General features: G+C 35.9%; 1 protein-coding gene and 1 pseudogene across 2 annotated transcripts; both read right to left on the bottom strand.

Annotated features, from left to right (window-relative positions):
- Positions 1-3,172: 3,172 nt before the first annotated feature.
- BHLH093 (beta HLH protein 93) lies at positions 3,173-5,210 on the bottom strand. Its single transcript, XM_086607089.1, has 4 exons — positions 4,135-5,210; positions 3,852-4,019; positions 3,596-3,763; positions 3,173-3,496 (listed from the first exon to the last, which is right to left on the bottom strand). Exons 1-4 carry the CDS (start codon positions 4,717-4,719, stop codon positions 3,410-3,412), a joined length of 1,008 nt encoding a protein of 335 aa, XP_086463215.1. The 5' UTR covers positions 4,720-5,210; the 3' UTR covers positions 3,173-3,409.
- A 9,731-nt stretch (positions 5,211-14,941) lies between these two features.
- On the bottom strand, positions 14,942-25,242 carry LOC147502132 (asparagine--tRNA ligase, cytoplasmic 3-like; annotated as a pseudogene). Its single transcript, XR_015220899.1, has 7 exons — positions 25,149-25,242; positions 24,781-24,950; positions 17,226-17,299; positions 16,742-17,123; positions 16,091-16,667; positions 15,308-15,580; positions 14,942-15,138 (listed from the first exon to the last, which is right to left on the bottom strand). The product of XR_015220899.1 is annotated as an asparagine--tRNA ligase, cytoplasmic 3-like (transcript).
- Between the last annotated feature and the right edge of the window lie 598 nt (positions 25,243-25,840).

Genomic DNA, 25,840 nt, shown 5'->3' with positions numbered 1-25,840 from the left:
CTTGATGACAAAGCCAAGCAGTGCATTTTTCTGGGTTGTGGAGATGAAAAGTTTGGTTACAAACTCTATGATCCGATTAACAAGAGAGTAATCCAAAGTCGAGATGTTGTGTTCTTAGAAAACCAAACTATAGCAGACTTTGAAGAGGGTGAGAAGCTACAGGCTTTCACCAATGATCTTGTTGATTCAGAACCAGAATTTCCTACTGTGAAACGTGCAGAAGGCATTGAGAATGCAAAGAACCATGAGTTTGAAGCTCAAGATGAGAATCATATTGCTCATGATGGGATAGAACCTATTGGTATAGAAGATGCAGATGAGATGCATGAACCACCACCAGAGCAAGCAGAAGTGCATCCTCCTGAGGCACCGGCCAGATGGGGCAAGGAGGTCCGACAGGAGGGAGACTAGCTTCAACCAGTATCCACCACCACATACGTACGTGCTACTATCGGATGGTGGAGAACCTATGTACTATCAAGAGGCACTTGAAGGTACAGACAAAGAAAAGTGCTTGAAGGCCATGCATGACGAGATGGATTCTTTGCATAAGAATCACACTTATGAGTTAGTTGAGAAACCCACAGGGAGAAAAGTTCTTAAGAATAAGTGGATATACAAAGTTAAGCATGAGGAGAACAATCCTCACCCAAGGCACAAAGCTCGCCTTGTTGTGTTGTGAAGGGATTCGGTCAAAGGAAAGGGATTGACTTTGATGAGATTTTCTCTCCTGTAGTGAAGATGACTTCTATCTGGGTGGTATTGGGTATGGCCGCAAGTATGAACCTAGAGGTTGAGCAGCTAGATGTTAAGACAGCTTTTCTTCATGGAGACCTTGAAGAAGATGTCTACATGGACCAGCCAGAGGGGTTTGAGGTCAAAGGCAAGGAGCACCTAGTATGCAAGCTGATAAAGAGCTTGTATGGGTTGAAGCAAGCACCAAGACAGTGGTACATAAAGTTTGACTCCTTTATGGCGAAGCAAGGATAAAGAGCTTGTCTGCTTCCGATCATTGTGCGTTTGTTCAGAGATTTCCATATGGGGATTTCATAGTGCTATTGTTGTATGTGGATGATATGTTGATCAGTTGATAGTTGGCCCAAACATCAACAAGATATCCAAGCTGAAGAAAGACTTGAGTAAGTCTTTTGAGATGAAGGATTTGGGTCAAGCAAAGTAGATACTTGGGATAATGGATCACTTTCGTGATAGAAAGAATGGAAGTTGTGGCTTTCAAGAAAGCTACATTGAGAAGGTGTTGAAGAGATTCAACATGGATCAAGCGAAGCCAGTCAGTTGTTAGCTTGGTGGCCAGTTCCGCATGACCAAAGAGATGTGTCCAAAAGGTGAGCATGAGCAGAGTCAGATGGAAAAGATTCCTTATGCATCCGTAATGGGCAGCTTAATGTATGTCATGGTGTGTACAAGACCGGATATTGCTTTCGTCGTTGGTGTTGTAAGCCGATTTCTATCAAATCCGGGTGGTCAGGAGCATTGGGAAGGTGTTAAGTGGATATTGAGATATCTCAAGGGCACTTCCAAATCGTGTTTGTGCTTTGGTGGAAGTAAGCCCTTACTTGAAGGCTACACTGATGCAGACATGGCAGGTGATGTTAACTCGATGAAGTCCACCTCCGGTTATCTAGTTACTTTTGCAGGGGGAGCAGTTTCTTGGCAATCTAAGTTGCAAAAGTGTGTTGCCCTCTCCACTACAGAAGCCGAGTATATTGCAACCACTGAGTGTTTCAAAGAGATGCTATGGATGAAGAGGTTCTTCGACGAACTAGGGCTAAAGTAGAAACAGTTTGTAGTTCTATGTGACAGTCAGAGCCCCATCCACTTGAGCAAGAATCCGAATTTTCATTCTAGATCCAAGCACATACACGTGTGTTATCATTGGATTAGAGAAGTACTCGAAGACAAGCATTTGTGTATCGAGAATATCCATACCGACAAGAACGGGTCGGATATGATGACCAAAGTCTTACCGAAAGGTAAGTTTGATATTTGATGTGCTACCACCGGAATGGTAGCAGACTCCTCCTATTGATTTGGAAATTGCATGGAGGTATCCCCCCTCACTGTTTGGGAGGGGGAGATTGTTGGAGTTATCCCTCACATGAGGAGAGAAACGGAGCTGATTCTCAAGGTGAATATGTCGAAAGCTTGCTTGCGTCGCGTCGTGAAAATCATTCCAAATTGTTTTGGGCGTGACCTACACTCTTGCCGTGGAAGCATTACAGTATTTTGGGCGCACGTGCGCTCGTGTCTCGGTTCTGATTTTCGTGGGCCTCTCTACAGTAACCGCGAAATTTGGTTTTTTGATATAAAAACAAAATCAAGGTTTTGGAAAACCTAAGACTAAGAATCAGACAAAAACAAAGAGAGAGAAACCAATCTTGAAAGCTATCAAGATTGAGAGATAACCTTTACAGAGATACAACCCTGTAAAGAGATAAGAGTGATCTAGTAAGGTGAGAGACTGAAAAGAGATATTGTAATCTTCCTTCCCACTTTATAAAGAACTGACTCTTGTGGAAGTAGGTATCATTGGCCGAACCACGGTAAATCTTTGTGTTGTGGTTTGCTTTTACTGCTTTGCATTATTATTTGTTGTTGATAGTTGTTTAGCAAGTTGGGCATATTAGTATAGGCTGTAGTTGATATTTAGATTTTGTCCGGAGTTGAATTGTTTCCATATATGAGTTATCTGTGTAGTGGGAGAATCGATTGGTATTGGTATAATTCCCGACAAAGCCGAGCACAACCTAAAGGTCGTTTCCCTTCCAAATACTGTGTTTTCACTTTTCAGGGTGAAGTTGGTTCCCCTTTTTAAAGGAATGATGTAAATATTACACAAGTATAAAACCTGATGTTAAATTTTTAATGACTTACTCGTAGGCTTGATCAGAAAATAAATAAATAAAAACCTTGACAGTATATAGAAAAAAAAAAAAAAAAAAAAAAAAAAAAAAAAAAAAAAAAAAAAAAACTGAAATTCTGTCAAGTCTACTGCCTTTTTTGAAATTCTTTTTCCCTGTTTAGGTTTTGGTTTGATTGCTTTTTCATTTTCAGTTGACTGTTGGAGATGTCATTTTTCCACCTTTTCTTCCCAACAAAAAATTATAATAATTTACTATTAAGGAGTTACTTTTTGGATTATACGTAGGCATAAAGAGCAAAGACATTCAAATATTCAATTCAAGAAGTAGAGATTACTTCACCAAAAAAAGAAGAAGGAGCTAGAGATTACAATATTACATTAGCAAACATTGGAGATGGTTATGATAAAAAACACCTCCTTATTTAAATTTTAAAATGCTAAAGAGGTAACAGCTACAAGCTCTCACTTGCAAAGCTCCTTAAAAAATTATAAGACTTGTAATTCCTTCTCTTGGTGTTCTCATTTCTACTGACACTTCCCTCCATAACCTGAATTTCTGAATAATGCTTCTTTAATCTCTTCAGAACTGACTATTCCTCTTTTCTCTAACCCCTGTTAGTATAGAATCAATTTGTAATCAGTGGCCTTGAATATATTACGCTGATGGCATCTAAAGTGAACATAAGATGAATACTCTCTTTAGTTTTATACCTCAGAGCATGAAGCTTGCAATGCAAAATCATTGAAACAACTTATAACACATTGTTGAATCTCAAGGCCAAATGCTTCAAGGGTGCTCAGAGTAGAGAGCAACAAACCCGGTTTCGAGGAGCAGCAAATCTCAACTCGAGTATCCATATTCCTCCTTTCTACATCAAACTGCAAATTGGTAATGTTAGAAAAACTCTTGATGGACAAATTAAGACAGTTCTCTGAGTCATTTATAGCTATCAAACATAAACCTTACCTTTGGTGTATTTCTCACTAGGATCTCATTTGTTCTTAAATCCTTCAAGATTGCACCTAAGTTCAATTGATTTGAACCAACTTCAATCTCATCTTGCAGATTCTTGATTTTCTCTAGAAGTTCTTTCACGTATTCAATGGTATCTCCAAGTATAGATGTTCTGTCCATCTGTAAGAACAAATTTCATGACTCACCATACTTTTATATAGAAAAAACACAGATAATGTAGCCATATGGGAATGACAAATTTCTGATGATATAACAAGTATATGCAGTTGGTTACCTTGCTAATCCTTGGAACCACTGATCGAAGCATCGAAAGACGATCATTCAACCGCTTTCTTCGCCTTCTCTCTGCCATTAAATTCTTTGAAGGCTGCCCTTCCACTTTCTTGTTCTTGTTCTTTCTATCAAGACATACTCCCATACTAAAAGTTGGAGTTTCAATAGCTTGAGTTGACTCTACTTTACATATAGTCCCCTTCTCCTCCAAATTGTGAGATTCATCTTTCAGTAGACATTGTTCTTCATACTCCGTAACCAATGGAATATCTTCTTGAAATGGAAATGGAAATGGAAGTGTATCTCTCTTTTGATATAATGAATTCATTTCTGGTAACAAGTATCCATCTTCAAATGGATAGTGTACATTATCATTTAAGGAACAATTGAAACTAGGCTCAACCGATACATTGAACCCTTCGAACGATGAATTCGGTATAATCCCATCAAAATTCCGATTCACACAATCCAAACTCCAGTCATTACCGAACAACTGGTCACTCATTATTCCATTAGGAAAAGTTTCTAAGTTCTCTCTTCTTAGTGATAACAACTCCTCCAAGAATCCATGCTCATTGAACTCCATGTTTCGTACCACACTCCCTAGTTTCTCACGCTGTTCACTCTACAAACAAAGTGAAGTAAGAATGCTGATCTAATGAGTACCTTGATTGCATGAAGTTGCACACTTGCACTAAGAGAAATGAACATATATCTTATATATGGGGAGGGATAAATTATAAATATACTATAGTTTATAATAACCATGTCCCACAATTTCACCCACAACATGAATTAGAATCTAATTTTTTGTGGATATGCCTAACAAATCATGAAGATCAACTCCACAAAAAAATTTCTCATATAATAGTATTTAACAATGTCAAAAAAATATTAGGCAATCAAAAAATTTGGACCGTTAAAAAAAATTCAAAATTGACAATATTATTTTAACTAGGCTTAAGGTTTCTAAAAAAAACAAATTTTAGTGAAATAGCTATCCATATTTAATAGATTAAATCTACAAAATATTAGCTCTTAACTCGTTTTGTGAAGAAACGTAGTATAAACCATAGTAAACGGATCCTCTCAATATCTATATATATAGATAGATATATAAACTAATGAACACGTGTAACATTATTAGTTTAGGGCAATATAGTATGCTATTAGTACCTAGAGGCCTACAGATTAAAATGGAATCTGCTTTTGTATCTCACTCTCTTTCCTGTCATTGTTTCCTCTCTAGGTGATTTCAGGTCTTTTTCACCGAAAACTGCAATCGAACAGACTTAATTAATTACGATAGTCTGAGAACTTTGACCCACATTTCTGTCTGAACCGAAAGGGATTGAGTTAGCATAGAACATGTCAGGTTCTTTCCTATATCTTTACAAAAAAAAAATGTCAGGTTCTTTGCATGCTGTATTAGAAATATGTAATTAATCCTTAATCAAATACAAACAAATCCCATATATCTCTTTGGTTTTTTGAGCATATGTTGAGCTTCCTTGACAGGTGCCAACCTTAAAGTAAATGCCGGTTAGATTTGGCTTCCTCGCATGCTGTTTTTTGTTATTTCTCCATTTATTTTATTTGATTGCCAAATGCCAAGTACAGATTTTCTATTTGATTATTATTTTAGTTTAAGAGGAAACAAATGATTTTTTTTTTTTTTATTGACTAACTTGTTTTAAATGAGATTAATTATTTTTTTATGCTAGCAGAATTCAAACACCATATCATCATCCAAAGATTTTACTAACTTTATTAGTTGGCATCTGCAAAATGCAAAATATGTAAACAAACATATTTTTAAAGAGATTAGTAATTTGATATTGTACATCATTTCTCAGGTATCATCACTTAAAATATTTACCCATTTTAGTAGTTGGCACCTATAAAATGTGTAAGCGAGTCTATTTTTAAAGGGATTAGTAACTCGATAATATAGTGGGTTTGAACCCATACATATGTTATCATCGCCCACAGATTTTATAAACTGAGTTAGCTGGCACTTACATTAATGGATTTTCTCATTTTATGATACCTGCCAAAATAAGAAATGGACAAGAACATTAGATTAGGACAAGTTTTACGCTAACCTGGTCGGTACGTGCCATCAATGGATGCCCTCTGTCAAATAATTAATTAGGACAATTAATTGTTAGATTCTCTTAACCTTGATCACATGACTTCATTCCAGCGACCATTCGACCTGGTAATAGTGTAATACAGTTACATTTAACATTTAAACTGGTGAAACAACGTTAGACATCAATTTCCATCATCAAGTGACAGGTTTCATTGGTCGTTGAATCGATTTCTGGTTACAGGAACACTATGTTTGAAGGCCATATGCGATGATGCATGGTAATGGTACTATTTAGAACTAAAATTGACGTCATTTTTCTTATAGAACTAATTAACTACATATAGAACAAACTCAACAAAGAGCTAGATTGTTTATGTTGTAAGTTACTAACCACCCCATCAACCATTATTAATTGTAAAAACAAGATTATTTTTTTTTTTATCAAAAACAAAATTATTAGCTATATACAGGTGTTTTCTCACAGGGTCAAATCGAACTACAGACTCCTAGCATTATTATGTTGATGAATTGAATTAACCATATATGTTTGTCCATAGCAGGTATATAATGTTATATATGGTGTCCTTAAGTCCTTAACTTATTGGTTCTCAACCTCTCATAGAGTCGTACTGATGGAATGTCATTGCAAAGTTGAATTCATATTTTGATGGGAAAAAGTGTAGGTGGTCGATCTGCATGAATATCACGTAGCCAAATATCCTCAATAGGATCCATCGACATAGTATACATGTCTCCAAAATTCATCGGATTAATCCAAATATTCTCACTGAAAACAAGACATGAAACTAATCCAAAATATTATGTAGTGTAGTAGCATAAATTGCATGTGCCTCACCGCTGATGCAGACATGCAGTGATGCCTTGGCCACTCCATTGAACTATTAGATCCATACATATTCCACAATGCATTTTTTCGATGTCACACTTAATATACTATAACAAACTGGAGTCACCTCTGGCGTTACCATAGTGCTACTGTGGTAGGTCATTTTATCAAGAAAAGAAAAAAAAATTGGCAAGTCCTGTATACTAGACTGAGAGTGGGAGAAATTGTAAGAACTAAAAAGTAATTAAGAACGAACCAATCCTAGAGTATTGTTAATTTTGTTGTTCTTATTCTCATATATATACACTCTTTGTTAAATTAATTGAGAGACACTGTGTATAGCACTGTAGCCTTTATTATTATTATTATTATGAAACCAAACAACGGAATGAAGTATGGAATTGCACAAACATTGTGAGGTCACAGAAGTTGGCAATGGCTAACAAATGATGGTCTGGAAACTACACAGGTAATAAGTCCACACCTTCACATACCGTTTATGGATGGACATCAATTTCAGTTTGGTAATTCAAACAACCCAGAGTAGAATCTCATCCGTATATTGCGTGGGGATTGCGAAATAATCTTCTTGACCCATCTCTTTCTGGAGTGAATTTGCGGAAACAAATGCACATGGCAGTGGTTCAGTATACAGTCTACACACCTAGGGTTTCAAACTACTTCCCAATCTGAAAGGTATAATGTTACTAATAATTGTGGAATATTAGACTTATCCTAAGAAAACTATCAAGGGATGTAAACCTAAATTAAGCTAGCTAACTGATTTTGATTCTAGGTTTCACATGATTTTAACTTTTTTAGAGGTGAACTTTGTTGCAAATGCCCACAGCGAACAATGGTTTGACTAAACATGATCATATTTCGTACAAATGTTTCCTTGGTAAAAGAAATTTCAGGTATTAGCAAGCATGATCACATTTCGTACAAATGTACAATTACAAAGGAGTGAAGGACCCTTATGACATGACATGAGAATACATACAAATAAAAAAACCGCGGCCAGCTTCCACAACTCCGGCAGCAGCGGTTTTTGTTGAAAGCAGTTTTCGTACTCCTCTTCACATGATCGTGTGAATGAGACAATGACACCCCACTTTTTTGCTTCTTCGTATGATCTCAGAGCCCACAACAACAATGAATTGGGCTTTTTTCAAAACCGGTTTTCACACACACGCTTCACTCCAAAAATTAGCTCCAAATAAGACTAAATGCAAACTATTCGAATCAGTACTTTTGGAAGAAAAAAGAGAGGGACTCGGACTATTTTGGTTTTGTTTGCTTTTGTTTGGATTGCATATATTGAGTGAAATTTTTGACTGCATGGGTAAATCGTTGTAGTTCGGCTTTCTGTTGAGTCTAAATCATCAAGAGAAGATATGGGGCCCCAATAAAGTTCATGAAAAGATGTGAGTAAAGTTACAAACAATAACAACAAAAATGTGATCTTTAGATTATTCTTTGTAATCTCTATATAGCTCTGGTGATGGATTAATTTTGGTGTGGGTTTTGATTGTTTTCACATGTTTGTTTGTGCGACCAATTTTATTGGTTGCTACTGCTACACACGCGAGTACATTTTTTTTTTCGATAATCTGTACGCAGGTGTGCTTGGGTCGAATCATAGTAGGGTCTTTCATGTGTTAACAAATAGAAGTGAAGGATACATAATACATTCCAATTTAAGTGAGATTTTATATTCCAAATAATTTGTTTGGAGAAGAAAAACAAATCATCAGTGTAACAAAAAATAAATAAAAACAATAACCACTTAATACAATTTCATATATCTCTTATATATGGTTCCCACTCACTTGTTTTCATTTTAGCAGTACCATTCCTGCATTTTAGCATTCCATATTTAAATTGCATTTGTTCTTCGCAGAGAAATTGGGCCAAGTGACCGCTATAGGACACTAGGACGATGGCGGGATAGTACTGAAATGAAAGCTATGGCCAGTGGCCTTAGATTGTCATGTACGTCAGATGTACACTAGTACTTTTGTATTTTGTATTTCAAAGTAATTTTTCACATAATAGTTTTTGAAGTGGCAGAAATTGTACATACTATTTCCTCGCAAAGTTGATGACTATTTTTATGTTCTGATTGAATCGATCTACCAGGCTCCAAAGATTTCCGTGCTAGTAAAAAGTGATATAGTACAGTCCATTCGAATCAGAAGTTCACCTAAGTTAGTGATACTTCTATAGCAGTTCTGCGCTGTACTACTAGTGAGTCTTATATATCAATCCATACTCACTAATCACTAGATTATAGTTTGCTTCTATCCAATCACGTTTATTAGCACTCTTTGTCTAACATTTGCTTGTGTGAATGTGGGACATTTTTCTATAATTTTGAGAATGTGTAGAAACATCTAAGGAATGATCGTCATGTATTTCCTTAAACCGCCATGATATAAGAATAATTGGAGAAATTAAAATCTGAAGATTGGTAGATGATCAATTCAGCATCATTTTCAAATTTAGAAAAACCGGTGTCTGATAATCAATTCTTATAGAACATGTGCTACACAACACGAGTCCGTTGCTCACTCAGAAGGCCACTTGGGCAATATCATTTTAAGTAACCATTGTTAGTTGAAATTATGTAGAACTACTGTTGATTTGTTTGAAGTAAGTTGCTTCATTCAACTGCAATAGTCCAATCCCGCCCAGCTGATGCCTCAGTATTCGAGTCTCTTTCGGACTCCGTATAGTGGGAAATGCTTGTTACGAGTTACGAGCGAAACAGTTCGAGTGTGTAACCGTGTAAACATCTACCGATGTACATAGTACACACTGTGTGTAACTGGTATGATACAGAACACCATGCGCATCTAGGAGTCTAATACAATCCCACTCTTCTATTAGAGAAGCAACAACGTCGTCAAGGATGGGACACCTGACAGATTCCTGTGACAGTGGATTCACGTAGAATCCGTTCAAAGTGAGTACTTGGCAATTAAGTACATGTGGGGGGGTGAATGATAACTATTTCGGACTAGTTATAATTTTTGGCTTAAACATACTGGCATTCTGCTGGGCATGGCTAGGACCAGCATTGTACACAGCACATGGTTCACAGTTATGTTGATATGATGATTTGGATTGCAGCAATTTTTAAGCAAGAAGTTGGTGCCAAAGCCTACAGGGTTTCTTATTCTGAGCAACGTATCTCTGTTTACTAAAAACAGAACTCTTGCATTGGGTAGTTTGAGTCAGACATTGTTGAGTAACATCATCTCCTGTACATTATTTCTCCACATACCGATTAGTGTTTGGTAAGCGAAACTGTTCTAAGCATTTTGCAACCAGATAACGTTTGTCGAGCACAGATATTTTGTATCATTTTAGTATCTTTTTTCCCGATAAACTTATTGGCGACAATATTGGTCCCAGTTCAATCAGCCACTTAATCAGCAACCCAGATATTCTCAGCCTTGTTATCTTGTGAGTTGTAATAAATTATTCGATCCAACACAGACATGAATGAATTGGTGGATGTAGGTATGTAACATGTAGGTTGACAAATAACGAAATGCCGAAAAGGTTACAGAGACAAAATAATTGGTCTTCTGGAGCAAGCGCAGTTAGCACGGGCCGAACAGTCATCACATGAAGAGGCAAAGTGTAGGTTCCCAGGTCCATCTGCAATCGGCCTAGCTAGTAGTCTGCTCTCTGTTTTTGCATGTTTAATTTCAGGGCCAGGCCCAGTTTTCGGTGTGCTCATTTTCTATGGATCACTCATGACTTATTTGTGGATGATATTTACATCTGCTGCATGAATCATGATGCTCATCATGCCAAAACAAAATGGGACTTGCTATTCATAGCCCAAGAGACCTTAGAGTGTAGTAGTGAGTTAGCGACTTGTGAACATTCTATGTTTTATTTTCTGACGTACCCCATTTACTTTCATTGTAGCAACAATGTGAAGGACTGGTATTGTCCTAGTCTTTAATTTAGTGACACAATCGGATGAAATTTGATTGTTACTCGAGCAACAATGTTACTCGAGTAAATGGAATTTGATACCCCACGACATTAGAGCTTGTGTACAGATGATGCCCCATTCAAAACCCAACAATGTGGATCGTTTGGTTATGACTTATTTTGCTAGTACTATTTGCCATTGCTATGCCCCAATTACCTCAAACTAATCCATGATAATACGTTTTATTATTGTTAGTTGATACTAAGAGAGTCATATAGTCATTAGAGATTAGCTAGTTAGGGTTAGGAGATAATGTAAAGAAAAAAAAGGACGGAGGCACAAGAAAAATAAAGGTTACGTAACTTATGCTAAACCTAACTTGGATGATAAGTTTTGCTCTGTTGGGATGGGACTAATAGGCCTTGATATTTTGGCAACTATTTGCCGAAATGAATCTACCGAAATTTAAACTACACTTTAAAACAAAGTTAGGGTTTAGAAGAAAGAAGTGTGAGACAAAAATTGGTTGCTAGGATTTGAGATTTAGTGCATCTCTTAAGAGAGCTTTAGAAGAAGAAAGGCTTGAGTTTTCATTTGTTTATGTTCAAACTCTTTGGTAGTTGTCTACACCATTGAAAGTTGTAAAGTTGTAAAGTTGAGAGAACATTGTTGTGAGGAGAGACAAATAGAGATTTGTGAGTTTCTTCTTGGGAAACTTTGGGGATTCTTTAGAATCAAGGTGAGAGTTTATTGTACTATTTTGAATATTCTCTCTATTGAAAATTTCTCTATTTGGTTATGGATTAGGCGCAAGCTAAACCACGTAAATCTTTGTCTCTCTTCTCTTGGTTGTTTGTTTGAATTGGTGAGTAGTTTACATTGTTTATTATATTGTTTAGGAGTTATTTAGTTGATTTCATACACCGTAGTTGTGGATTGTTACTTCTACCACGTTTGATATTAGTTGTTCGCTTTCGTTGCATTAGGTTGGTGTGCTCTATAGTTTTTAAAGCACAACAAATTGGTATCAGAGCCAAAGGTTCTACCTTGGCATAGTTGGTGTTTGTTTGTGGTAGAAGTTTGATTGAAATCAAATATTTTGGTTTCATTAGTTGTTTCCGCATTGGTAGTGTTTGAAGAAATTTCTAAGAGGGTGTTTCTTTGGTTGTTAGTGTTTGGGTGTTATGGAAATTGAGAATGTGACAATTATGTCAAATTCTATGGTTGGGACTCCTATTGTAATGGTTGATATCGAGAGTTTAGATTGGAACATCGACTTTGATATGTGGAAAATGGAGGTTGTTGATTTGTTAACCGTAAATAGTTTGGATGATGCTCTTGGCGATAAGCCAAGAGATATGAAAGTAGACGTTTGGGAGATGTTGAACATGAAAGTACTATGTCATTTTGGAAACCTTTACGAAGGATATGTTCAAGACATTGGAAGACAAGTACTTGGGAAGGAATGTAGAGGACCGCCTCTATTTGAACACTGGTAGTTTGGTTGGTTCTAGGCAGAAGTCGAGAAGTAGAAGAGCTCTTGTGAATAATGAATGTGCATATTGTCGTCGTTGGGGACATTAGAAAATAAGTGCTCCAAATTAAAGAAAAAATTGAATCGTGCACGTTGTTGTAAAGATGAGATTGTGGTTGAAACTTTGTCATTGTCGGTTACATCTTCTATTGGTTGCTCCACGTCATAGTGGATTTTGGATTCAGGTTGCTCCTACCATATGTGTCCCAATAGGGATTGGTTTGCTAACTTTCAGGAGTTAGATGGTGATATTTTGTTAGGCAATGGCCATATTTGCAAAATTGGTGGAGTTAGAACAATTCGGTTGAAGTTAGAATATGGAACAATTAGAAATTTGGTTAATGTAAGGTATATTCTTGATTTGAAAAATAATCTCATCTCATTGAGTGTTTTAGAGTCTTGTGGGTTGAAAATTATTTTATCTGATGGAACTCTAAAGGTTGTTGCTGGTGCACGTGTGGTAATGAGAGGCACACGATGAGAGAGCTTATACTTCCTAAATAGAAGTATGGTTGGGGCAAGTGATGATCATTCTCCTTGTTGTTCGGTTATTGGAAAAGCTACTAGGAGGAAAAGTTGTGGCTTTGGAAAGAAATAGAAGATTGTTTCATTTGAGCATTTTGATTCGGATGTGGAAAAGATATCGGAAGAGGTGGAGATTGATGCCACTCCTTGTTATGAGAAATTGGTTAGGTACGCAGCTAGTGAAAAAAAAAATCATTGTTGTCGTTGAAAATACTCAAGTCCATGAGTATACTGTAGCTGCGAAGCCACTTGTTGTTGTTGGAAACCATACGAGGTTTCGGGGTATTGGAATATCTCCAAATCCTAGAGATGGAATAAAAACATCTCATGATCCGAGAGATGGTATTGGAACTTCTCTAGTTGATGCATGGAAGTGGAGATGATATTTGGTACTTTTGACCCCTTTGTGTTAAAGTTTGTTGGTGATCCCTTGAGGGACTCACGCCCTTCCGGGCATTGATATGGACAATGATTGTTGATTGACCCCTTTTTTGGGGGTATGGAAGAACTACGAAGGCTTGATCCCTTTACCAAGTACGTAGGTAACCACTTCGTGGTGCAGTCATTGTTGGGTCCTTAGGGACATTGATAGTTGGATTGGTTGGTTCTCTCTTTGATGTTTGTTGGTTGGTCGGGTGTAGCACTTTGGTCAGTTTGGTTTGGTGTAACGGATTGGTCGGCTCGAATTTGAGAAATTCTCACCAAGGTGGAGGATTGTTGGGATTGGCCTAATGGGCCTTGATATTTTGGCAATCACACTACACCATAATAGGCCATTTGCAACGGCAAAAAAGCGTTGCGAATAATTTTCGCAATGCTTTTTAAGCGTTGCAAATTGGGCGTGGGCAAAGTGTTGGAAATATTTGCAACGGTTAAAAAGCGTTGCAAATCAAATTTTCCAACGATTAAAAAGCGTTGCAGAGTCACAATTACTAACGTTTACAAAGCGTTGCAAACCAAATTTTCCAACGGTTATTAACCGTTGCAAAGTAACAATTACTAACGGTTAAAAAGCGTTGCGTAGTTTGATTTGTAACTATTATTAATAGATGCTTTAATACTTATTTTTGCTTTGCAACGGTTTACAACCGTTACTAATGTGTTGATAGGGTAAAAAAATATATTTTTTTTTTCCTGCCCCATACACCCATAACCAGCACAAATGACAGGTTACATATAGAAACAAATATATGAACTTATCCATTTTTCCTTTTCATGAACCTGAACAAATCATTTTCCAAAGAAAAATATATTAAAAAATAATAATAATAAGCAATTAAACAAATTGAACTTGAAACACTTCTGATTATAAAAGAATAAAAAATTACATCTTTTCTCTAATTAGAAAATGAGTAACAATATATTCAATTGATCTTACGACAAATGATAACTCATATATAATCAAAACCTAACTAATTCTAAAAATATTTATAACTGAACCGTATTTTTGTTCGCACTTTGTCTTCGTGAAATGAAAGATAAATAATATAAACTAGAAAAATTCATCACTGAACAAGTATACAACTCTTGGGCAAAAGTTCTTTCTTCATTTTTCCGCCATCATAAAATAATGTGAACTTCCCAGTTATACCTGTAAATGGCTTTCAAGTCATCGAGAATCTCTACGACTGTAAGAACCGATCCATTTTCATAAATTATCTTGTTTTTCAGAGCAGGAGACCACAGACCCATCTCAACTAAGTCATGAAGGTCTTTGTTCACCACAACAAATTCACCAGTAATAAATAAAAAATGGGGATAAGGTTGCATAGTACATAACTTTTGAAATCTTAAAAATAATCATACAAAAATATATATTATTATCATAACAATGATAATAGTTTACCTTAAAACTCTACGGCTGTATATATTAGAGGTATACGGCTCAAAGCACTCATTGTTGCCAAGTATTTGGCTAGTTGAAGCAGTCGACATAGGAGCTACAAGAAGAGAATTTCTCCCTCCATTCTTGCTGATCAGTGACTTGAGAGCTGACCAATCCCACCTATCTGATGGTACTACACCCCACATGTCTGGTTGAAGAATCCCCTATAGTCCAAAAATTATAAAATCCTTATTACATGCACAACGAATGATTTATTAACAGACAACTCAAGCCACATCTTTTATCCTTATTCAAATGAGAGGGGATTGTGTATTCTTCCTCCCAAAGGAAACAGAAATGCACAAAAGAAGTTACAACCCTCTAGTTACATACCTTGCTCACAGGGCACCCTTGGTACGTCTCGTAAGGACCTTCTTTTGCAGCCAACTAAGAAGAAGCTTTAAGAGCATGTTTCAACTCTCATCAGCCATAACTCAGAACACAACAGTACACCTTTCAGCCTGCCACACTGAGCCACACTCCGTTGCCAAGAGCACATTGCAACTGCTCTTAGAAATGCACTTTCAAAGTAGACTTTAACCTATGAATTTTGGATGACATCTTCTTGATATAAACAAATAACTGAAGAACTTGTTAAAAATGTATCTGAAGTTACAAAGAAACAATGTTTAATCAAACAGAACTAAAAACACGTTGCTGTGCACCCAGATCCGAGAATAAAAATAACAAGAGATTAAACAAAAAAGATTGAAAAAAAGTTCAATAGATATCAAAAATTAGTTGGAGATTAAAGTTAGAGGTCCAGTAAACACTCATGTACACGATATCCCCTACAAAGAAAATAGTTAAAAGAAATACAAAATATGACCTGTCATAGAAACACCCTAATCGCACACGGATAAAAAAAAAAATAAGGTTAATCTAGGGAGAAGGGAGATCATGAGACAATTTTTATTCTGATTCTGTGAACAGTGGACTACATGAATGTCTGACTATGTTTGATACAAACATATTTTTGGAGGTTCAACCAGTGTGTGTTCTAATGTGTGTATGCACATGTTGTTGTATATCATGAACATTTTATAAAGCTGGAGTGTAATCTTTGGTCAGTTTTATGTTGGTACAATTGAAATGACGTAAAATAACATCTCATACCTCTAAATCTGCAAATGCTATCTCAGGCTCTACCATCCAAAATTCTGTGAGATGCCTTGATGTGTGAGAATGTTCAGCTCGAAAAGTTGGTCCAAATGTATAAACATTGCTAAGAGCACAAGCAAATGTCTCAACCTCGAGTCGGCCGAATCGCTAAAAATGCTTGCCAAGCGAAAAAATCACGAGTATAATCAATCTTCCCATCCTTCTCGGGAGGCGGGTTTGAGTTTAAATTTTTCTTCTAGATGTGTCAGATCATCCTTGCATTGGCCTTCTTTAACTCAGTCCACCAAATCAGTTATATCTTCCTTTTGGCTTTAGCAGATTTGACCTCTCCTTTCTCCGAGACAAAGTTTTTGCGGCTTCTATATCGCCTTCAGATGGAGGCGGTTTCTGTTTCAGCTCCTTGTCCACCTTATCTGCATCACTAAATAATGTTGTAACTTGAAACATCTCTCCGGCACCCTCACAATCACTAGTAGTAATAATCGGAGTGTGCACATATAAGTTGTGCATCTGAAAAAATGTGTGAGTTGCATAAGCCAGTGCATTCCTTATTCGAGCAACTGCAGAAATATGAACCCCAAAAACACAAGATAAATAAATAATATAAATCATACAGTATAGTATATAAAAAAAAAAAAAATTACGGTGTTAGTCCTTGGCCTCATATGAACAAAATCTCTAAGCCGTTCAAGAGTGAGTTTGGTTTTGGGAATCGGGTAAGTAGCCGAATCGACGGGACCAACATGAAAAAGCTTGTCGACTTTTAATTCAACTTTCTGTTTAGTACCTTGAGGAGTTTTCGTCAAAACACCCTCAACATAAACGCAAGTGCCGACCTGCCGCGAGAGTGGATAGACAAGTAACAGAAGAATTAACAATAACTTGAAGACTAGTCTGACAGGACCCGTCATTCACTTCAAGAAACGCAAAACTTCCTTTTATTTTTGATAGCCAAGATTCATAAAATGATTGATTACCACAAGTGTTGATCAAACATGTGACAAGTATCAACCCTAGGCGCAAGTTTTAAGTAATTAGACATAGAACAGATACACATTTAACTAGCTATCCCCACCATCCAAGATGCATTTTTCATAACAGTTAAATGTAGTACTTCTGAACCACTAACATTAATGCCTCACGAAAATGGCAAGCTGCATAACATGACAACGAATCCTTCCAATATATAACATAAGGAACTCCCTGCCAAGAAAAAACATCTGAATCAGGAATTAACTTTATCAAAGAATCAATAGAGAAGCCATTTATAAGTACTCTTATCCACTCTCCTCCAACCAACAATTTTTTCGCTAAGCTGTCCTTTTACGAAACAGAAGTATGATAGAGGATTGAGATTAAGACTTGAGAATCATCTTAGAATGAATTGTTTTACGCCAAGTTTCCACCATCGGGGATTTCTAAATAAACCCGCACCCGAGATGCCAACATTTAAGCACAAGATAAGATCGGACCGGACACTTAACTTCTTATTCTTCACCATTAACTAAGGGATTAAAATTCCATTAAGATAATGCATTACTTACGAAAGCAATAAAAGTATGAGTACAGAGTAGAAGTTATTATGACTATTTGCGTTTAAGAACGTGAAGCTCAAACACACAGCAGTAGATTTACAGAAAAAAAAATATACTTCTTAAGTTAGAGAGACCAAGAAACCCAACACAAATAGCTGCAAAAACAAGAAGATGGGCCTCAAACTTGTTGGGTCGTTGTTGTTGTTTTCAAAGCAAACATCTCAGGCTAAAAACGGGTTTTGAAAGCTTTGGTTTCAACCCAATCCATTTGTTGGTAATTAGAAAAGGAAGAAGAAGGTAGGAAGTGATTGTTCTGGGGAAGAGGAGGAGGGGTTGAAGGAGAGAAAGAGGAACAAAGATAACAAAACCCTAACCTAGCGGCTGTGAGAGAGAATGAGAGGTTTTCTATATACCGACCACGATTTCTTTTTTGTTTATTTCTTTTTGAAATTTCGATGTTGTTTCGGTTTTTTGGATTTGTAACACTTCTCAAACGATTTTCAAGCGTTAGCAATTAATTCCAGAAATTTAATGAAATAAAGTAACGCTTTACAACATTTCCAACGCTTATATAGTGTTGGCAATTTACTAACGGTAAATAACCGTTGCAAAGCAAAAAAGGTGCGTGTTGCAAATATCCTATTATGGTGTAGTGAGTTGCCAAAATGAACCCACTGAAATTTAAGCTACACTTTAAAACAAAGTTAGGGTTTAGAAGAGAGAAGTGTGAGACAAAAATTGGTTGCTAGGGTTTGGGATTTGGTGCCTCTCTTGAGAGAGTTTTGGAAAAAGAAAGACTTGAGTCTTCTCTTCATTTGTTTATGCCCAAACTCTTTGGTAGTTGTCTACACCATTGAAAGTTGTAGAGTTGAGATAACATTGTTGTGAGGAGAGACAAATAGAGATTTGTGAGTTTCTTCTTGGGAAGCTTTGGGGATTCTTTGGAATCAAGGTGAGAGTTTATTGTACTCTTTTGAATACTCTCTATTGGAAATTTCTCTATTTGGTTGTGGATTGGATTAGGTGCAAGCTAAACCACGTAAATTTTTGTCTCTCTTCTCTTGGTTGTTTGTTTGAATTGGTGAGTAGTTTACATTGTTTAGGAGTTATTTAATTGATTTCATACACCGTAGTTGTGGGTTGTTGCTTCTACCGCGTTTGATATTGGTTGTTCGCTTCTATTGCATTGGGGTGGTATGCTCCATAGTTTTTTGGGGACAACATGCTCATACACCAAAACAACAACTATTAAATACGTGTCAATACTTACAACATTGTGGGACTCTACATACGTCAACACCCCCTTCAAACTGGAGCATAGATATCACTTATGCCCAGCTTGTTACAAATATAATTCAAGACTGGACGAAACACTAGTTTGGTGAAGATATCAGCTAACTGATTATTAGACGCCACGTAAAGAGTACTAATCTCCTTTATTTGTTTCAACTTTATGTCGGACATAATGACAATCCACCTATATGTGCTTAGTTTGCTCATGATCAAAATACTATATTAGAGGCAATATGGATGGCTGCCTGATTGTCACAATGAAGTGGTATAGGTAGTTGTACTACAAAACCCAACTCATATCATGCATGTAACAAATTACGAATCCACACTAACTCACTAGTACCCTAAACCATAGCTCTATACTCAACATTTACACTAGATTTTGCCATAATTGTTTGCTTTTTACTTTTACAAGTCACCAAATTGCTACCAAAGAAGGTACAATACCCAGTGGTGGATTGTCTATCTAAGATAGATCCTGCATAATCAACATATGCATATCCAACAACATCAAAATATCTATTAGAATGATATATCAATCCACGACTTGGAAAACCTTTCAAATACCACACAATACGAATAACAGCTTGGTAGTGAGGAATCTGTGGTGCTAAGATACTACACTAACAACAAAAGGATATATGGCGAGTGATAGTAGCATAAATCAGTTTTCCCACCAGTCTACGATATCTCTCAACATCGGAATACAACTCTCTCACATCTGACTGGAGTTTGTTGTTCGAATCCATAGGAGTCTATAACACCCCTATTTTTATTCTCCTTTTTAATTAAATATATATAAAGTTAAATAATAATAATAATAATAATAGATAAAAATAAAAAGGATAAAGATTAGAAAGAGATAAGGTAAAGAGGATAAACCCCATTCCCTATTTTTAAGGGGTTTTTGAAAAAAAAAAGGTTTTACACAAGAGTTTATACGGAGAGTTTTAAACAGGGAGAGAGAGAGAGAGAGAGAGAGTTTTACACAGTGGAAAAATAAGAGAATGACGAAGATTATTATGATTGCTTTCTGATGATTGTTACGAGGCGTTATTCGTTCTCAAGTTTTTATTCCTTCACGCCGCTCGTAAACACAACAGAGGTGAGTGGACCTAACTTAGTTAGATTTTCACATTAATTAACTACATTAGTGAGTGGTTTATTTTTATTTATTTCTTATTCAGATACATTCGCACTTAGGTTTTGTTCTTGTGATAGTCACAAAGTAGTGATTATAACAAATGGTGTGAGTATTTCTTGATATGGTTTTCACGGGTAGAAATTAATGTGGGTATTCCACGCTGGTATCATGTTGGCTAAATTTATGTGTATATGTATTGATATGCTTACCTGGTGGTTAGACTTTGTATTATATTGGTTGATTTTATTTGCATTGCTAAGAATTGGTTATTTGAAATTGTGGAGTTGAATATTCAAAATATAAGAAGTTATGACACATGACGTCTATGGATGGATTTATAATGAAACTCTAGAAAGGGTACGGTTTTGATTATACAGGAGGTATGATACACCCTTAACTTGTTACCCATTTAATAATTATACAAAACTATTAGTGTCAGATTTAGTGTAACCTTTATATATATCGGTTTTGAATGAACCTACAAGTTAGACTTATACAAGGCTATAAGCCTAACCTCCACATTGGTTTTAAACTTATCTCTTGATTTTCTTTTAGTATAAAGGTCTTACCTGAGCAATGAACTCTTCTATTAAATTAGATAAGTACTCATATATAGGTGTACACTTTGTTGCAAAACTGGTGTGTTTTGCTCATGTTCATGTTATGAATTTTGTCTGATTTGGAGACGAATTTCAGTGTGTTTAGAGATTGATTTTGGTTTTATTTAAAGAACTTTAAGTAAGTGTTATCAGCCCTTTTTCAAACTCAAAAAGCCCCATAGCATTTCGGTTTATGTAGAAGGACTTACACCCTTCGGAAGTTGGCATGTCAAACTTTTCTGATTGCACAAATCCGGTCTATGTCTGGTTTGGAATCAAGTTTTCACATAGTTAGAGTCAGATTCAAACTCTTTCCAAAACATGAAAAAGTGAGTTTTCTGAGTTTTCTTTCCAACCCAATTGGCCTCGTCACATTCCAAGGTCTGTGGAGATAGATATAATGTCTTGAAGTTTGGTTGACATAAAACAATGTGTTAGAAATCAGTTTCTGCGCACTGTGTTCAAGTCCAGTTTTAAAATAGTTAGGGTGAGAGTTAGAATTCTTATAAAACATAAAAGAGTAAGATATGGAAGTCTTCTTTCTATCCCAATTGGCCTCATCTCATTCAAAGACCCGTGGAATTAATTATGACGTCTGGAAGTTTGACTGACAGAAAACAGTGCGTCGGAAATCAGTTTTTGTGCACTGTGTTCAAGCCTAATTTTGGCACATTTAGAATGAGATTGAGTATTTTTGTAAAACATAAATGAGTAAGTTCTGAGAGTTTTCTTTTCAAATCAAAAAGCCTTGTCACGTTTGGACACCTGTGGAAAGAGTTGGGGTCTCCGGAAAATAATGCGTCAGAATTCTAGTTTGCTGAAAATTAGGATTTTTACCATTTTCAACCTAAGTTTTCTTCTCGATGGGTTGAGGTTGGGACTTCGAGTTCTACATAAAAAAGTAAGTATATCTATCCTAGTTTTCAAATAATCAAGTGGTGTATCATTTGGATGGCTATAGGAAACGTTATTGTTTTGGCAAGTTACCTAGATAACCTGCCATGTTTTCTTTTTAGGGGAGCTCTAGTTAACTTTTATTATTGCAATGAGATAAATGATTTTATTTAGACATATGAGTGTCTTGAATCTTGATTGTTTAATTTCACATTTGTATTATATTCCAAGTATAATTGTTGTATATATACTAAATTAATGTTAATATAGATTTATGTTATCTCACGTGACATGTTACATTAAAGTTTTGTTTAATATATATATATATATATATATATATAATTATATATATAAATATATAATTGAGGAATGAAAAGGAAATGAAGTGTGCAACTGTAAAGCATGAATTCTTATTGTTCTTTGACTTTGACTATGGGGCTGATAAGAACTACGAAGACTTGATTCCAATCTTGAAAGATTTGGATACGTAAGCAGCTTTGAGCAAAAATGCAGCCACTATATTATATATTAGTTATTAGTTATTAGTTATTAGTTATTGTGATAACTATATGTGAAAAATATTAGTATTTAATTGTGTACGTGATTGTGGTTGTTTAAAATGTATTCATGAGACATTTAACTAATACGTTATTCTTGATTGAACCTTTTGATATCTATGATTTATATAATTGATAATGAGGTGAGTTGATTAATTATTGTGTTTGAAATCTTTAGTAATGAATTATTATTTGAGACGATGTTTGTTTTGTAATTAAAATATTATAATAAATGAGAACTTTTGAGTGTTAAAATCCGGTGTAAAAGTGTCCGGTGAAAATTTAATGCGTCACCCACATATTTAGATCTCTCCACGCCTCTTTGATGAAAAGAAATATTTATGACTAATGATGTCATGTGAAAAGCCGTCTTAGAGAGGAACTAAGGCATTCGCCTTGCGGGTGGGTTGTATTCCTTGAGTGTACGGGAATGTATGTATGAGTATTTCTTGAATGTGGCAGGAATGACCCAATGTATTCATTGAATGTGACATGAATGAACTGTTAATGTTATGATGGGTATTCTTTGAATGTTGCGGGAATGACCCAAGGTATTCATTGAATGTGTCATGAATAACCTGATATTTTGTTATGCCTAAAAGAGGCTTTGTGTATGTGTATGGAAAGCCCAGAGATGGCTGTGACTCACAAGTTACGAGTTTACAAGATGAAAATATGTTTCCTAGAGGCGATATCCCCATTTGGGACATATGTCTTGTAGTGATACTCGGTGTAAGTGAGGCACACGGATATGTGTGATTTGGCAAATGTGTGTAGTGCAAATCGTGGAGTATAAACTAAAGGTTGGGCTGTGTCTTTTATAAATAAGTCAACGAGATAATTAATAAGCAAAGTAAAATATTGATTTTACGTGTGACTGAGTTATTGCATATGAATATTTATGTATTATGATGTACATGATTTCTTATGAGAAATGTATACGTGGTTTGTGTGAGTTAATACTCACGAGGGATGAATGTACTCTCTAGTTGTGATATATTTCCTCGTTCTCATAAGTAGACGAGTGTTTTTTAAAAAAAAATATTGGCTTTAAGTATGAGCGAGTTGTTGGACATGATTTGTGATATATTATGATATAATGCATATAATTTCTTACGAAGGAATGTGAATATGGTTAGCGTGATATGATGGATATGGTGGTGTGATATGAATATTAGTTAATATTTGTGATATATTATGATATGATGGATATGGTGGTGGGATATGAATGTTAGTTAATATTGGTGATATATTATGATATAATGGATATGGTGGTGTGACAAGAATGTTAATATTGGCGATATATTATATCAGATTATATATACCCATGATGGTTGCAGTGAGAGTGAAATAGATGTATATTATAAATGATTACGTTTGGAAAATCTAACTTTGTTTTGCAGGAGGGTAGGACTTATTAACTTTTTATGCAGAGACGTTATCCTACCCTAAGACGACGTTCTAGCTTAAAGGTAAAGTGTATCAAACTCATATTTAAATAAGTTATTATATTCGTATATAATATAATAAGTGCAATGTAAGTGAAAATTATATTGTGAGTTATTTTGGAAAGTGAGAATGATGGATACTGTTATATGAGATTTATTGGAAATGTATATTGGGGGTTGAAATCTTACTTAGGAAGAAATTGCATGCCGTTTTGAGAATACGAAACTAAATTGTCTTCCAAGTTGAAAGGATTGTAATAGTATATTTCTTGATTTGAAAGATTTAACATACTGCTATACTATTTTATATTTTTTTTAGTCTTACTCATACCAACAAATTCAATTTGCTGACCCATGTTTGCTTTGTCTTGCAACATGTGTGTGTTCTTGGAAACATAGATGGTGGAGTGCAATAGACGAAGACACGTGATTTGGAGTTGCTCTTGGAGTCTTCTGGTTTAAGTTTTTCTGAAGTGTACGATTTTATTTTGAAACAGATGTAATAGAGTTGGTTAGTTCTTTGTAGTTTAATAATGTGATGAAGAGTTGTTCCTTTTAGTTTTATTTTGATTTCAGTTTTTTTTATATCGTGTTTGATAACAGGGTATTGAGTTTTGTTTCACCCTGGGTTTCCAGATGATTGAATATCATTGTTTTAAATATTGTCTGGAAATTTGGGGTGTGACAAAGTCTCTACTGAGCGAGCTCCTAAATTACCTATCTCATTGAGTAGGTCCAATACATACTTCCTCTGTGAAAGATGAATTTCACCAGGATACCTTGTGACTTCAATGCCTAATAAATACTTCAATTCTCCGAGATCTTTGGTTTGGAAATGCTTTGAGAGATTAACTTTAAGTCGAGCGTACAATACCTTGTTGGTAAGAACTTGTGACAATGATATACCATATACATACACAACTAAGATACTAATTCATTACTTGGTCTTTTCATAAAACACAGAGTGATCATATTAACACATAATCATTCCATTATCCATCAAAACATGACTAAACTTTGCAAACCAAGCTCTAGGAGACTTATTGAGCCCATAAAATCTGTACTAGACAGATTTTCCCCTCTTGAGCAACAAAACCAGGAGGTTGTACCATATAAATTTCTTCTAGGAGATCACCATGCAAAAATGCGTTCTTCACATCTAATTGGTACAGAGGCTAGTGATGATGAACAACAATAGAAATAACAATACGCACAGAGGCTAACTTGGCAACAGGAGAAAAAGTCTCAGAGTAATCAATACCATAAGTCTGGGTAAAGCCTTTAACAACAAGGTGAGCTTTTAAACGAGAAACAATACCATATGGATTATGCTTAACAGTGAAAACCCACTTACAAACAACTACTTTCTTCCCAGGGGGAAGATCTACAAGGACCCAAGTCTCATTAGAATACAAGGCACTCAACTCCTCTTCCATTGCTTGCTTCTAGCCAGGATGGGATAAAGTGTCCCTGTAGTTAAAAATGGCAAAGACAGACAACAAGGATGTAGCAAAGGACTGGACAGATGGTGGTAAATGATCATGGGAAATATACTAAGAAATAAAATATTGAGCATACTTACTAAGACAACGCATACTGTCAGGAAGACGTTCAAGTTTCCTTAGGGCAATAGGAACATTGAGATCATTGGGAGTGACAGCAGGATCCACAGACATAGTGGGAAAAGGAGGGGGCAGCGGAGCAGTTGAACAGACGTCATTCAAGGGTAAACATGCATGTCGTGCATGCCCTTCCTAAAATGCTTCTGCGAGGAGCGCGGCTCATGCCCCTCTTCCTTGAGCTCTAGAAATCTGTTGTTGGAGCACTATCTTCGGGAACAACATCGTCTGGAACAACACCTTCAGTAATACCAACAGTCTCTGGAAGGTCAACAACACCCTCGTCTAACATTGGAGTGGTTAAAAGCAAGGCCCAAAATTTCGATATCGGTTAATATATCGGTGTACCCAAAAACCGAGATATATCGGATATATCGGATATCTCGGTTCTTTTGGTGACCAGTCCAAAGTTTCTAAAATATCGGATATCTCACCGATATATCTCGGATATCTCGGATCTCTCGCCGATATATCTGATATATAGGATATTTCGAAATTTCAATATTAAATTATTAACAATTGGTCAAAAGTCAACCGATATATATCGATTATCTCGAAATATCGATTATCTCGGGCGATATAAACTTTCATATCGGAAATTCCGATATATCTCGGAAAAAAAGGGGTTCAATATTCGGTGGATATATCTCGGAAA

This window comes from Coptis chinensis, chromosome 4 (assembly GCF_015680905.1).
Source record: "Coptis chinensis isolate HL-2020 chromosome 4, ASM1568090v1, whole genome shotgun sequence".
In the NCBI taxonomy this organism is placed as follows: Eukaryota; Viridiplantae; Streptophyta; class Magnoliopsida; order Ranunculales; family Ranunculaceae; genus Coptis; species Coptis chinensis.
The sequence above is the reverse complement of the archived record's forward strand: the minus strand, read 5'-3'. Positions and strand labels throughout refer to the sequence as shown.